Below are 15346 nucleotides of genomic sequence, written 5' to 3' on the forward strand. Positions count from 1 at the left end.
AAAGTATTAATTTATTAAAAGTTATATAAATATAAAAAAATCTTATAAATAAACAAAATCAGAATATATATGAATTATCGGAACAACTTTTTAGCATAAATGTTGTCAGTGGGATGATTGATTCGGGGCTGCTCAAACAAAATTAGGTTTAAAAAATATTGAATCGAAAATAGGCTGAAAACATATATGATTTGAGAATATAAGTCAATGAAACAACAAGAGGGAATAAAGGGCTTTGTCGAAAGTAAATCGACATAGGATATCTTCTCTCCCAAAGTAACTTTTTGGTGAATTGGCAAGGCTAGAAAAATGTTGCCCCCCAAAACTCTATGCCTGTATTGCCTTTTCTTCTTTGGTGATCATTCGATGGTGTGCAGGCTTTGCTTGGACTACTATAATTCCAGCATGTGACTTTATATTTGAGCATAGCTCTCCTCGAAGTTGTTCTATCTCAATGTATTTGTGTACTTTTTCATATAATGTTGGTAAGCCTTTTGGTGATTCATTTATCAGCGTGCACCTTAACTGCTCGTGACCTACCCCAATGATGAACACCTAAATAGTCTAATAGTTTGTCACACCCTTTGTCTTCATAGTTGTGAAACCGAATTTGCCAATAAATTCCCTTAAAGGTGTGTCATCCTGTATTAAGTGGAGAAAATGAACAACCAGTAAAAGAAATTATATGACATGCATCATTGAGATATTATCTCATCTAGATCGCTTAACAAATTCATGTAAACTAAAAGTTCAAAAGATAATTCATTTGCAAAATATTTCAAGTCAACAACCAGATACTTTTATTAACCTTAAAAGAGTTATTACATCTCATGTACCAACTAAAAATGCTCCAATCTATATCGATGCCCCCATAAGGCAATCTACTAGTGCAAATGAAAGTAAGCCTCGCTTGAAGAATGGTAGACTAATAAGTTCCAAAGAGAAAAAAAACTCTTTGTAAAAGGAAACGAGTAAATGCTCCAGATAGTCATATTGTAGAGGGAAGTGCCTAAAAAGAGACCAAAGACATAACTAATAAGAAAACCCCCAAAAATGTTCAAATACATGAAACCAATGATAATAAAGAGATCTTAATAAGTTATGTTATTACAATAAAAAGATAGAATAAAAAAATATAGTTGTCAACAACATTTTTACTTATAATATTGCTACTGAAATAACAATAGAAAATGAGGATATTGAACTTATACCTATTGAAGAATGTAGAAATAAAAAGGATTGACCAAATTGGAAAGACGTAATTGAAGCATAATTGAATTCACTTGTTAAAAGTAAACACCTATAGGTGTCAAACCTATAGGATATAAACGAGCATGTGTGAAAACAAAACGAGAAAAATGAATTCGTAAGATACAAAGCAAGACTTGTAGCACAAGTGTTTTCACAAAGACCCAATATTGATTATGAAGTCACATACTCTATTGTGGTTGGTACAATCATGTTTAAATATCTTATTAGTCTAGTAGTGCATGAAAAACTTGATATATATTTAGTTGATGTTATTACAACTTATTTATATGACTTACTTGATAGTGAAGTTTATATGAAAATATTTTAAGGATTTAAGATCCTGAAAGGATGCAAAGTTTCCTAAGAAAATTGTTTAATCAAATTAAAGAAATCATTATACGAATTAAAACAATTTATAAGTATATGATACAATTTTCTTAGTGAATATTTGTTAAATGAAGGTTATAAAAATGATCCAAATTATTTATGTGTTTTTATAAAAAGAATTGGATCAAAATTCTTTATAATAGTTTTTTTATGTTAACAATTTAAATATTATTGGAACTCTTGTAGAGCTTCAAAATGTGCATTAAATTGTTTAAAGAATGACTTTGAGATGAAAGAACTTAGAAAAATAAAGTTTTGTCTCGCCCTGAAGATCAAACATTTAAAATATGGAATTCATGTCATCAGTTATTTTATACAGAAAATATTTTAAAGAAATTTTACATGAATATAACACACCCATTAAGTGCTCAAATGATTGTAAGATCATTAGATGTGAATAAAAACCCCTTTCGTCATTATGAAAATGATGAAGAGCTCATTGATCTTGAAGTACCATATCTTAGTGCCATAGGGGCATTAATGTATCTTGCAACAACATACAACATAATATAACATTTCATGCTAGTTTGTTAGAAAGATTTAAATTTTCTCTAACACGTAGGCATTAAAATGAAATTAATCATATATTTAGATATTTGAGAGAGACAATTGATATTGGGTTATTTTACTCAAATGTAACACAATCTCAACTAGTTGGCTATAATGATGTCAAATTTTTATCGAATCCACATAAATGATGATCTCGAATGTGATATCTATTTATGTGTGGTGGTATAATCATATAATAACATTTGAGAAAACAAACATTACTTACTGCCTCTTCAAATCATGCAGAAATAATACAATGCATGAGGCTAGCCAAAAGTTTATTTCGCTAAAGCAAATGATCCAACATATCCAGAATATATATAATTTACCTCTACAAGAAAAGACACCAACTATCTTATACGAAGATAATGTAGCTTGTATAGCTTAATTAAAAGGAGAATAAATTAAAGGAGATAGAATGAAACATATTATATCGAAATTGTTTTTCACTCGTGCTATTAAGAAGAAAAGTGATATTGAAGTTTAATAGATTCATTCTAGTGATAATTTAGTAGATCTATTTACCAAAGCATTGCCAACTGCATCATTTGAAAGGCTAGTATACAAAATTAGAATGCATCATCTCAAAGATGTTAAGTGACGTTGTCATTAGGGGTGACCAAATACATGTATTCTTTTTCTTTAATCAAGGTTTTGTCTTATCAAATTTTCCTGGTAAAGGTTTTTAATAAAGCAACTTACAATAAGAGTTTGTATACTTTTTTTCCTTCATTAGGTTTTATCCCACAAAGGTTTTGCTAATAAAGATTTTAATAAGTCACACTTTTGTTTTAATTAGCGTCTAAGATGAAGTGTTATAAATATATTAAAAGTGGATGTCTATAATCCCTTTAAACCCTCCCATTAATTTATGAGATAAACTCGTCTCATCCATTTATGAAAATGAGAGTAAAATGGATATTTCAATGAAGCAATCAAGAAAGATTCATTTATTTTTACTTCATCGAATGTAAATAGAGTCATTGTAAGTGAAAAATGAAATACGAGAAATTTTTTAATCTCTTTCTAGTATAATTTTTTATTTATTCTATAACAATATTGTGTTTTTTTTTATAAAACTTTTATCATTTAAAAGTATGATACTAAAATATATTGTTGGAATGTCCGTGGTTTGGGGAGGCCACGGGTTGTAAGGAGACTTTGACATATGCTGAAGATGTATAATCCCAAAATTGTATTCTTTATGGAGACTAAATTAAGTTCAAGAAGAATGGAGAATGTTTGCAGAAGATGTGGTTTTTTGAATGGGTTTGATATTGCAGCTGAAGAATCTAGAGGGGGTTTGATGGTTAGGGCCCCATAATGCTCTAATTTAGAAGAGGTGATTCCACGATTACTTTGAGGAGTTTTTTAGAACACCATATTGATGCCGAAGTTAGAGAGGGTGTGAAGGGTAATATTTGGAGATTTACGAGATTTTATGGGGCCCTAGATTCGTGGAATAGAGAGGATACATGAAAATTGCTAAGGATTTTAGGACAACCACAGAATATTCCTTGGATTATGGGACAAGATTTTAATGAAAGGGAGGAGATGAGAATGGAGGCTTTTAGAAAGTTTCTTTGTGATTGTCAACTAGTGGATGTGGGTTACTCGGGGCCGTGGTTTACTTGGGAGATAGGTAATCTTTCAAAAATAAATATCAGATAGAGGTTAGATAGGGGGTAGCGAATGAAAGATGGATGACTGTGTTTCCTAACATGCACTCTTTTTCTAATTATTGACCTCTTCTTATACAGTCAGAGCTTAATGACTATGACTTTTGATCTAAACGCTTTTGGTTCAAGGCATGGTGGGTGTTGGAGGAGTCTTTTGAGGAAGAGGTGAAATGTCTTTGAGAGGGGGACGATGATGATATTCTCTCTAAGTTAGAGCGCGTTTGGGTTGGCTTAGGGAGATGGGCAGCGGATGTAAGAAGAAAAAAAGTAGGCATCAAGAAAGAGTTAACAAAAAAACTTGGGTATTTTCTGGTCAGGGAAAAAGATGACAACAATCTTTTGGAGTTGATTACACCAAAATTCAGTCAAATTTCGAGATTGATAAGGATGAACAGTTTTGAGAGCAGATAGCAAGGGCGAATTGGTTGAGGTTGAGGAATAAAAACACGACTTTTTTCATAACTTTGCTAAAATGGATAGTATTGTTCGAAATTATTTCTAATCCTTTTTTGAGTCAATGAAGATCAAAGATACATAACATATTCTGTCTGGGGTAGGAAGATGTATCTCCAATGAGGCAAATGCTTTGTTGACAGAACAGCACACGATGAAAGAATATGGGACCAACAAAGGCATCAGGGGATGATGACTTTCCGGCTCTTTTCTACTAAAGGTATTGGCACATTGTTGGGAAGGACATTACTTCTTCTTGCTTAAAGGTCCTGAATAAAGGTAAACCTCTAGTTCCATTAAATGTTACAAATATTGTGCTCATTCCTAAAATCCCATGCCCGATGAATTTAATGAATTTTAGGCCAATTAGTTTATGCACGGTTCATGCTTTTTGTTGCCTAAGTCATTGTGTCAAAAACCGGAAAGCATAATAACAAGGTTTTGGTAGCAGAGAAGTCATGGCAGAAAGGGCATTCATTGGTGTCAATGGTCTAGATTGTCTGAGCTTAAAGAGAATGGTGGCTTGAGATTTCAATGTTTGACTTTGTTTAATGTTCCTTTGTTAGCCAAATAGGTTTAGCGTCTTATTAATAGTTTGAATTCATTATTAAGTCGAGTGCTAAAAGTTAAGTATTATCCGCAATGTGAACTTTTCCAAGCAAGGTTAGGGAATCTACTTTCTTTCACCCGGCTAAGCATTTGGTCAACAAAGGTTTGCTGCAAGATGGTCTTGGTTGGAGGTGTAATAGCCCATTGTTAATGGTATCGAAAATAGTGGTTTCGGGACCATGATTTTGATAAATGTGTCAATAAATATTAATTATTTAACATTTACGAGTATTTATTAAGGTCATATTAAAATTTGGTTAAGAAATTTTAAGGTTTAAATAGTTAATTAAGGAAAAAGGACTAAACTATAAATGATGCAAAAGTTAAATTCTATTAGTGAAAGGTATAAAATTGTTATGAGAAAGTGAATTAAGGGATTTATTTAGTAAATCTACCATAGGATATGAGAATGGACGGTTATGGACTTTGTATAGATAAAATTAAGTTGAATGTTTAAAGGGTAAATTAGTAATTAATCTAATAAATACATAAACAAATAAGTAAAAATTAGTGCCATCTTCTTCCTTACCTATTTTTTTTACCGAAATTACCATGGGAGAGTAGAGAACAATCGGCCAACCTTTGTTTCATATGCATGGTATGTAAAAATTGTTCGTTTTTAATTAATTTTGTCTTTAAGTTCGTATTAGCTTAATCTAACTAACCCAGGGGTCAATTCATAAAATTTTTAAAATTTTAGGGACTTGTCATGAATGAATTTAGTTGATAAATTATTAAGGTTGGTAGTTAAATATAACTATTTTATTAAGTGATTTTTGATGATTTTAATGTTTAGGGACCTATTTGAGAAAATAGTAAAATTTAATGGAATTAGGATGAAATGATGAATGATATGGGCTATAATGAAACCCTATGAAATTTGGTTAATAAGGTTTTTCTTTAAAAATGGTAAATTTGCAAGTTTTGGGTTTAGGGACTAAATTGTGCTAAGGTTAAAATGCCAGGGGTAATTTTATAAATTCACATTAAAAGGGCTAAAAGCTTGAATTAATTATTTTAAGTTATTTGAATTATTCAATTGAATGAAATTATTATTTAGATCAAGAAACGAACAAACCAACGAACAAACCAAACTTGAATCGTGGTAAAGCTAAGGTTTCGAATTAGTCATCGACTCTACTTTTGTAACCGTGTTAGTCGAGGTAAGTTTGTATAAGTATTAAACTTATTAATTAATCTTTTGATTGTATGTTAATAAATATTGTGCTATGTATAATTTAACTTGATAATTGTACGACGTTTTGGATATTGGATCAAATTGCGATGTTAATTAAATTGGATTGTTTAATGGTCCTGTTTGAACCTTATGAATACTTGGGATACAAATGACATGTTATTAGGGTTATACGATTTCAGGTACTAGTCTTGGATGTCCTACCGATGGTTGAGGTCATGCATTTGTTGTGGATTCTTCACAACTCGTGTAAGTAGCATCATGTAGCTTAACATCTCGACCCACAGCTCGTGTGAGCAGACCCATTTCACAGCTTGTGTGAGCATTACAAATACAGTTAAAATTATATGTACAGGCACACTTTGTGTGAGCATGTTTCTTGAGTAACTGACGTCATTTCATTTGGTTCAATTGGTAATTAAAGCTTTTAAAGAGTATATGAATATATAAAATGATTATTGATATTGAATGATGATATAAACTATATTGATATGAGTATTTGATATTTTTGTTATAATATATGACATGGTTTGGTTGGATTTACAAGTGCATTATTACACCTACTAACTTTGTGAAATGGTGTGTATAGGAAAGGAAACTATGCACGTGACATAATGAATTTATGCTTGGTTGTTAGATATAATGTGTGCGGTAAGTTTAAGTTTTCTTTATACGAGTTTACTAAGTATTAATTGCTTATATAGTTATTTTCTCTATTTTATAGATCCTCGAAAAGCTCAATTGGTTGGAATCGCGTCAGAGCACGATCACACTATCCAATCATCATTTTGGTAGTTTTTGGTTATTCTAGTATAAGGTTATAAATGACATGTATTAGGGTTGATTGTTAACTTGATAATTTGGTATGTTTTGAATTGTGTCAAACTTATGTGTGCCTTAATGTTTAATTGCTGGTTTGCAAAAATAAGGTAAATAGGTGTGTTATTGAACCCTTATGCATGCCCATGAGACTATAGGTAAATCATTATTGGATGATATGCTTATGAAATGGTTTTGGCATGTCTGATGTGTGCTTAATGAATGAACTTATAATGTTGAATGGAATTAAGTCTGATTTGTGATTGTGGTGCCTTTTGTTGGCATGTTGGTTAGGTCTTATAAGATGGTTGGTTTGGTATGATTTGGAGTATGTTTGAATGTGTTTTGGTCATATACATGCATGTAGAAATAAGATGACTTTTTGTTTAAGCAATTGGGCATGACATGGCTTTTTTTAGAGGCAATTATAAAGCACATAGCATGGGATATGGGCTATCACATGGCTGTGTGTCATTTAAATTTTAGGTGCAAGATAAACCACACGGGCACAATGAGTTACACGACCGTGTGACCAAACTTCGAATGCACACATGGTCTGGCACATGGCCTGCAACATAGTCATATAACCTATTTTGAATTTCCACACAGGCAGATACACGGGTTAGAACATGCCCGTGTGTCTCATACATCAAATACTCACATGACTTGGGCTATGCCACACGGCCGTATGACCCTTGTTTTCAAGATTTTTCAATTATTCTAAAATTTTCTATTTTGTTTCAAATTGATTCCCAAACATTTCCAAACTATTTTTTGGGCATCGTAGGCTCAATTTAATGCCCGTAAGTGTATTTTTACATAAATTAAAATGAATTATTGAATTTTTTAATTTAATTTGCTTATTTGTTTTTATTAAAGTTAAATGTTCCAATTTGCATAATAATGCTTCATAGCCCTACTCTAACAATGGAGACGAGTTAAGGGTGTTATAGAATGGTTGGTAAAGTAAATCGAATCTCTATTCAAGAGGATGCTTGGTTGGCAAGGGCTAAAAATTACAGAGTATATGGGAATATCAACAACAGTAACATCGAAAAGGTATATGATTTAATTGACCATTCTCATAGGAAATGGAATGTGGGGTTGATAAAGGATACCTTTGAGGAAAGTGTTGCAGAAAAAATTCTAAGACTCCCTTTAGCTAGGTTGGAGCATGAAGATATGTTAGTGTGGAGAGGCGAACCTTCAGGTGTTTTCTCGGTGAGAAGTGCTTATAAGCTACTCCTTAAGGGTGGTCGAGACAATCAACATACAGATTTTCATAATACCATGAAAGGCCTTTACAAAAATTTGTGGAAATTAAAATTAACTACAAAATAGAAAATTACAGCTTGGAAAACTTTCTGGAACTTTCTGCCTACACTAGTTAATCTCTATAATAGAAGAATTGAGGTTAACACAATATGTCATAGATGTGGAGGGGGTCCAGAAACTGTAGGCCATGTGGGATTGTCCTGTCATAGTGGAAATATGGAATATGCTTAACCTCGTTTGGATACTATCTCAACCTCTGCTAAATACAAGGGAATGGCTAACCTGGGTTTTTCATAATGGCTCAGTTGATAGCTGCAGGAAGATCTGTTGTGCGACGTGGGTAACCTAGTATGAGAGAGACAAGGAGTAGAAATGTACTTGGATAGAGCCGTACCGGATTTCGTAGTGTGGTCGCTGGGCTCGGAGACTCCAACGGGAACGAGAACTGAACTGAGCTGTAACACTTTTGTTCTTGAATTGGTGAGGAGTGCAAAAATGAAGATTGAATGGTTAGGGTAACTGTGCTCTGTGGAACTGGAATCATCAAGCAGAAAATGAGCATTCTAGAAGGAGACGATTTGCCAGTTTTCAAATCAGGCTGGCTGTATCTTTAATGCTTTTGTCCTTTTAAGGTTCTTTTTTGTTCTGAGCCAACTCCGAGGTTTTTTACTAAATTATTATAAAAGATAAAAAATATCTAAAATATTATATATTTTTTATTTATCAAAATATACAAAAAAACAGAAAAAAGCTGCGCCGATGTGACAGGACCCTGGTGGAGGGTTTGTGATTGGCGGCACCAAAGGTGCCTAACTGATTGGCGGCACCGATGGTGCCATACTGGTTGGCGGCACCGATGGTGCCATACTGATTGGTGGCACTACTCGTGTTATAAACATGAGCTCTATCCAGCTGAAGGGAGAAAAATAAGAAGAAAAAAAGAGGAAGAAGAGGTGCTGCGGAAAAAAAAAGAGAAAAAGAGAGAAAAAGAAGGTATTTTTTTTAAAAATAATTGATTATCTTGTTGTTATTGTTTTGTATAATTTGTATTATTTTTTGTTTTAGTTTAGTTACTAAGATTAATAAAACTCAAATTGATAGTTTTAGTTAGTATTATTATTATTATTATTGTTAGTATTAAGATGTTATTAAGATATTAAGATGTTACTTAGTATTATTGTTAGTAAAAAACTAGGATTATTATTATGGTTAGTTATTATTTTTATTTACCAAAATAAACTAGTTAGTAAAAAACTAGTATTATTATAGTTAGTTAGTTAGTTATTATTTTTAGTAAAACCCTAATTAATAATTTTAGTTAGTATTATTTTGAGTATAAAATTATTAATATTATTATTGTGTTAGTTATTAGGATTAGTGGTTAAACGGTTTTCATGTACAAAATTGCATATTGAAACATTAATTTTTTTATTTAAGTAATTTATTTATCGTTTGAGATTTTTTATGAGATTTTGTTTATTTTTTGACAGATTAAATATTGAAGATGGATGCTAAGTTTTTTGTATGCGTTTATTTCGATGGAGTCATCTTGACAACAAGTGTTGGATGTGTATTTGAATGTCGACAACAAATAGCAATGAGATTTAATAGAAATGTCTCGTTCGATGAAATGAAAGCAAGGATTAATGCAAAAATTCTTAGACGTTGTGGGAGAAGGATATAATTTTTTTTTGACAAGTTTCCAGTTTCGACAAATCCAGTCAAATTCATCGAAATGGAACTTGTAGACGACGAAGACGTGGAGACAATGGTCGATCTCTACTGTGGGAATAGGAGTGACAAGAATGCACCGATTCACTTATTTGCTGAGTTAGCTGGTATGGAGCAAAATGAAGATGTCAATGCATCTGATGTAGAACACGGAGCTCAAGAACTGTGGATGGTGGCTCCAATATCATACGTTGATAGTGAATCGACTATGGGTGGGATCGGTATCGACCTGAATATTACACCCGATGTTGATATGGTTAGTGATGAAGAAGAAGGTGGTGGCGAAGAAGAATGTGGTGGCGATCATTGGGATAAAGAGGTCGATAGTGACGGTGATCCCGATGTGGACGATGTACCTGATGATATTGACGATGAAGATGTCAACAATGATAAAGGCATTAACGCTTCTTCGTTCGGGGAGCAGATGCGGCGTATTTTGATACACAATAATCCTACGCCACACATGTCGCACATAGACCCTGACGCAGCGTATGTAGCTGAGTTCCCGGAGTCCCCTTAAATAGTTCATCCTCACGGGCTAGCCGTAACATCTGATGATGAGGAGTTATTCAAAGGCCAGAGATTCAACTGTAAAGAAGAGTGCGTATATGCCATTAAACAGTATAGCATGAACGTATCGGTGGATTATAAAGTCACAGTGTCTACTCCGACAATATATGTTGGGGAGTGTTAGAAGGCAGCGGAAGGCTGCAATTGGCGGGTACAGCTGCATTCAGTAGAAGTTCTCAGATGTGGGAGATATGAAAATTTGTTGGTCCTCATACATGCACATCAACACGTATGATAGAAGATCATGGAAAACTTGATTCGAAAACTATATGTACGTGTATCATGCCAATGGTGAAGGACATGCCGACCATTAAAGTTTCGGTACTGATTACCGAAATGCAAGCACGATTCCAGTATCGAGTCTCATATCAGAAGGCATGGATAGCTAAACAGATGGCGATAGAGCAACTGTATGGGGATTACGTTTTGTCGTATAACGAGCTTCAAGGTTGGATAGCTACTATGCGGGAGTACGTACTGGAGACTGTGATTGAGCTGCAGACAATGCCATATTACGGCCCGGACGACTAGTTACAGCCGGCAAAAAGGATTTTCCATCGGATGTTCTGGACGTTCGATCCATGTGTGCGGGCATTTCCCCACTGCAAGTCACTTGTGCAGGTGGATGGGACCTGGCTGTATGGAAAATATACACAGATCCTACTTCTTGCGTTACTCAAGACGGCAACAGAAACGTGCTCCCGATAGCATTTGCTATCGTAGATAAAAAGAACATGGAGTCTTGGGAATTCTTCCTCACAAATCTGCAGAGGTATGTTATTAGCAACGATAACATTTGCATAATCTCCGATAGAGGGAAGGGTTTAATTGCAACTATTAGGCGTTCCGGTGTGTCGTGGAGATCCGTTTACTGCATCCGTCACATTGCGGCTAACTTCCACAAAGATTATAAGAATGCAGACTGGAAGAGACAAGTCGTGACAATGGGTAAATGATAACCTTATATTTTCAATATAAGTTGTAATGTTTTATGTTATTGACTTACTAGAACTTATTTTTTCTTAATACGTATGCAGCGTACGAGTTAGAGCCACTTATTTTCCGGCAAAGAATGATCCGACTTGAGAGTGACATTGAGGGGCAGACAAACATATCTTTCCGATAATGGTTGGGCACAATAGAGCCGTGGCAGTGGGCTCAAAGTTTTGACGAGGGCTTTCGTTATGGCCAAATGACCACAAACTTAGTCGAGGGAATCAACGTTGTCTTGTTGAAAACACGTCATCTTCCGATTGCATCTGTATTTTCTGCTACTTTCTACAGGCTGGCTTTTGATGCCAAGAATGGGTCAGCAGCAAGTTGACCAGATTCAGGCGGGACACGTGTTTGTCGAACATGTCAAGGATGCAATGGTCACAAACCGTCGGTTGGCAAGGTCAATGAATGTAGAAATATAATCACGACGACTGGAAACGTTTCGAGTTACTAAGACCATCAGTCATCGACCTGGTATACCAACTAGGTCCTACGGAGTTGATCTCCGGAACAGACGGTGTGAGTGCAAGAGGTTCGAAATAGTTCATTATCCCTGTGCGCATGTTGTGGCAGTGTGTGCTAAAGTCAACCTTGATGTTGAACAATATGTCGATGATGTGTACACGCTAGAGCGCACATTGTGTGTCTAGGAGAATGAGTTCCCTGTCCTGCCTGACCTATCTACGTGGGAGGTGCCGCCTACAACTTTTGAGCTTCTCCGAGACAGAGGGCTACGAAAGAATCCAAGGGGTCGTCCGTAGTCAAGCAGAATCCGTAATGAGATGGACATTAGGGAGAAATCTGACAGAAAGCGTTGTGGAATATGCAGGTTAAGTGGTCATAGTCAGAATAAATGCCCTAACCGAAACTTTCATGTTGGACAGTCATCCAGATCGGGTCGGAATTGACCCAATGCTGTAAAATTTTTTTGTATAGTGTTATAAAAAGTATAATTCATTTGAAATAATTTTTATTATTCAGCTTATGCTTATGCTTAAATTGTATCCAAATTGTATCCAACTTAAGTTATAAAATACTATGTGCGTATTTGAAAGTATTAAAATTATATAAAAAATGGAGGCATTTATAATTTGATTCAACTTTAATATAATGAAAAAATAAAATAATTAAATTTATACAAAAAAGTTCAGAAGTAAGCAAAGATTAAATTAGAAATATTAAATTTATACAAAAAGTGCATTAAACCCCTAAAATTGATGGTTCGATGGGTTGTCCTAGGGGTATACCTATTCGGGGTCGACGATCACGTTCTGGGCGACGACCAACATCATCATTTGGCGCAGGTGGGTGTGTGGCAAATGGGGAGAAAAAATCCTGTAGCTCGTTCGGCACCGATGAACTTGAACCGGAAGGAGTCCTATGATGCTGTGGATACGGGTCGGACGGGCTGGGCATGCCGTACTGCGGCGGGTAGGATCCAAAGAGTTCAAACTCGTAGGCGTATTCGCCCCCTGAGAAGCTCAGAAAATAGTTACCGCTCGCCCAATCCGGACGATAGCTATGTGAATCCACATGTGACTATGATTGTTCGGGATCTGGCTGGGGCTCCTGCTCGGGCTCTGGTGGTTCCGGAGAATAATATGCCATAGGATCCATATCCATCGGGGCCGCTGCATCCAATCCCTCAGGTTGCTGCACGTGCGGGGGGGATTACAGTCGACTGGCCTCCAAGTATATATGGCTTCCCGCAACTATAGTACCATTGTATATACTCTAATGATGGTTGCGGGTCGGTAGTCATAACCATCTGAGGTCTTCGACGCAATCGATCGTTCCACAGTGCCACAAATTTTTGGTGCTTAATTCCCCAATCCAACATCAGTTTTCCTCTTTTATTCATGCTGTGAACTTCCCCCACCTCGCACGGTGGATCCGGGATAGGTTGGATGCAGCCAAATTGTCGTAGCACCCGATCTCCGTGATACCGCTCGACCATGTTGAAATTGATGATTGGTGCGTTAGTGCACCATATGTGGGAATCAACATATGCAGACGAGGGTACCACATTTGTAATTTTCGGCCTACGGTATGACATCTATATAAACTGCATGATTAATAACATTGTAACGAGTTAGAGCTATAACGTGTGATTAAGATATAAAAAGTAAGATGTCATGAATATTAGAATAGCAGCTTACCCCTTCCCGGGAATACTGTTCGATCATGAGGCGGTATATCGGGACAGTGTACGACCTCCCGATACCCGGACGAACACTCCACATACAAAAACAAATATAAGGTTTAGGGTTGGTAACATTAGTCAATATATTATGACTACAAATAATGACAATTTATATTTTATCACCTGTTCAACAGCGGATAGACATATGGTTGGTCACTAACGGATGCCAAAAATGGCATCCGATAGAGCGTCCAGGACTGTAGCAGTGTGAGGCATCCGCTCATGTCTACAACATCCGGGTTTGTCACCCGACAAAGCTCCCGATACAACACTGCTAGAACGATGGAGCCCCAGCTATACGAGCTAACAGTGGACAAATCAGCTAACAGGGGCAAGTACATCAAATGCACCTTGTCGTTGTTTGCATCAGGCATGAGTACTCCCCTTACGATATGCATGATGTACGCTCGAGCAGCGCACATCAACTCACCTTCAGTGGCAGTCGCTGATAATTGTCCAAATTTGGCTTTCAGCCATGTAAATTGTAAGCCCGTAAAATTTGACTCACCGTCCACTAGCGAGTCCCCCAGGAGCTCACGACAAAGTGCAGTCGGATCGGTAAATGAAGATACTCCCGTTACGGGACTCCCGTCAATTGGGAGCCCAAGCTGTATTGCAACATCCTCCAATGTCACCGTGTACTCCCCGCACGGAAAATGAAAAGTGTGGGTCTCCGGGCGCCACCGCTCTACTAGAGCAGATAATAAATCATAACGCAAGTCAGAGAACCGGACCAATGCTGCTGACCCAAATCTGGCTTGTTCCAAGTACGACATCAATCGTGCATCCGGAGCTTTCTTTAAACCTCTCACACGGCCCCTTAATACTCGGTACGAGTTCTGATAGTGTTAAATTACAGAAAAAATATTACGATAACATGAATTATTTGTATATACTACGTATATCCTTTTTAAATAAATAGAACCCGTGATTAACAAATAATAAATCATACCGCGTTATTAGTCGCATCAGATATGTGTCTATCGGTTCGAATCAATGGAGCCATTGCGATGCCTGCAAGTTGAAAAAAAAAGTTAGTAATACACTCTTACTTCGACTATTTGTTCGTATTTTTTTATCCGCATTATATTATTTTAAAAAATATCATAATTTCTAATTTTATAATTTTACATTATTTCAGTGCATAATATTTGAAATTTATTAATTTAGTATGTTTTTTAAATTAATTTGTTGTAAGAAAAAAACTCTTATCCTTGCCCTTTGCTCGTATTATTTTCCCGATTTTTATTACTTTCAATAAAAATATTTTATTTTCGTATTTTATTATTTTATATTATTTTAGTGCATTTTGTTTGAAATATTTGTATTAATTATTTTTGAATTTTTAAAAAATGTAGTAATACACTCTTACTTCGGCTATTTGTTCGTATTTTTTTATCCGTATTATATTATTTTAAAAATATCGTAATTTCTAATTTTATCATTTTACATTATTTCAGTGCATAATTTTTGAAATTTATTAATTTAGTGTGTTTTTTAAATTAATTTGGTGTAAGAAAAAAACTCTTATCCCTGCCCTTTGCTCGTATTATTTTCCCGATTTTTATTACTTTTAATAAAAATATTTTATTTTCGTATTTTATTATTTTATATTATTTCAGTACATTT

The 15346-nt window shown here is 35.1% G+C and overlaps 1 protein-coding gene and 2 long non-coding RNA genes across 3 annotated transcripts; 1 reads left to right on the forward strand and 2 right to left on the reverse strand.

The window, feature by feature from the left end:
• The first annotated feature begins 3439 nt into the window (after positions 1-3439).
• Positions 3440-7868, forward strand: LOC121224627 (uncharacterized). Its single transcript, XR_005922225.1, has 4 exons — positions 3440-4598; positions 6306-6372; positions 6713-6774; positions 6848-7868. It is a non-coding gene; the product is annotated as an uncharacterized lncRNA (long non-coding RNA).
• A 125-nt stretch (positions 7869-7993) lies between these two features.
• Positions 7994-9204, reverse strand: LOC121224628 (uncharacterized). Its single transcript, XR_005922226.1, has 2 exons — positions 8500-9204; positions 7994-8417 (listed from the first exon to the last, which is right to left on the reverse strand). It is a non-coding gene; the product is annotated as an uncharacterized lncRNA (long non-coding RNA).
• A 3955-nt stretch (positions 9205-13159) lies between these two features.
• Positions 13160-14493, reverse strand: LOC107955930 (serine/threonine-protein phosphatase 7 long form homolog). The gene is made up of 2 exons (XM_016891710.2): positions 13841-14493; positions 13160-13556 (listed from the first exon to the last, which is right to left on the reverse strand). Exons 1-2 carry the CDS (start codon positions 14491-14493, stop codon positions 13160-13162), a joined length of 1050 nt encoding a protein of 349 aa, XP_016747199.2.
• Positions 14494-15346: the final 853 nt, after the last annotated feature.

This window comes from Gossypium hirsutum, chromosome D12, assembly GCF_007990345.1.
Source record: "Gossypium hirsutum isolate 1008001.06 chromosome D12, Gossypium_hirsutum_v2.1, whole genome shotgun sequence".
In the NCBI taxonomy this organism is placed as follows: domain Eukaryota; kingdom Viridiplantae; phylum Streptophyta; class Magnoliopsida; order Malvales; family Malvaceae; genus Gossypium; species Gossypium hirsutum.

Coding starts and splice junctions, on each gene's coding strand:
- LOC107955930 (XM_016891710.2), bottom strand. CDS start 14,493: ATGTCGTACTTGGAACAAGCCAGATTTGGGTCAGCAGCATTGGTCCGG. Junction 13,557..13,840: donor GTCTATCCGCTGTTGAACAG/GTGATAAAATAT, acceptor GTCATACCGTAG/GCCGAAAATTACAAATGTGG.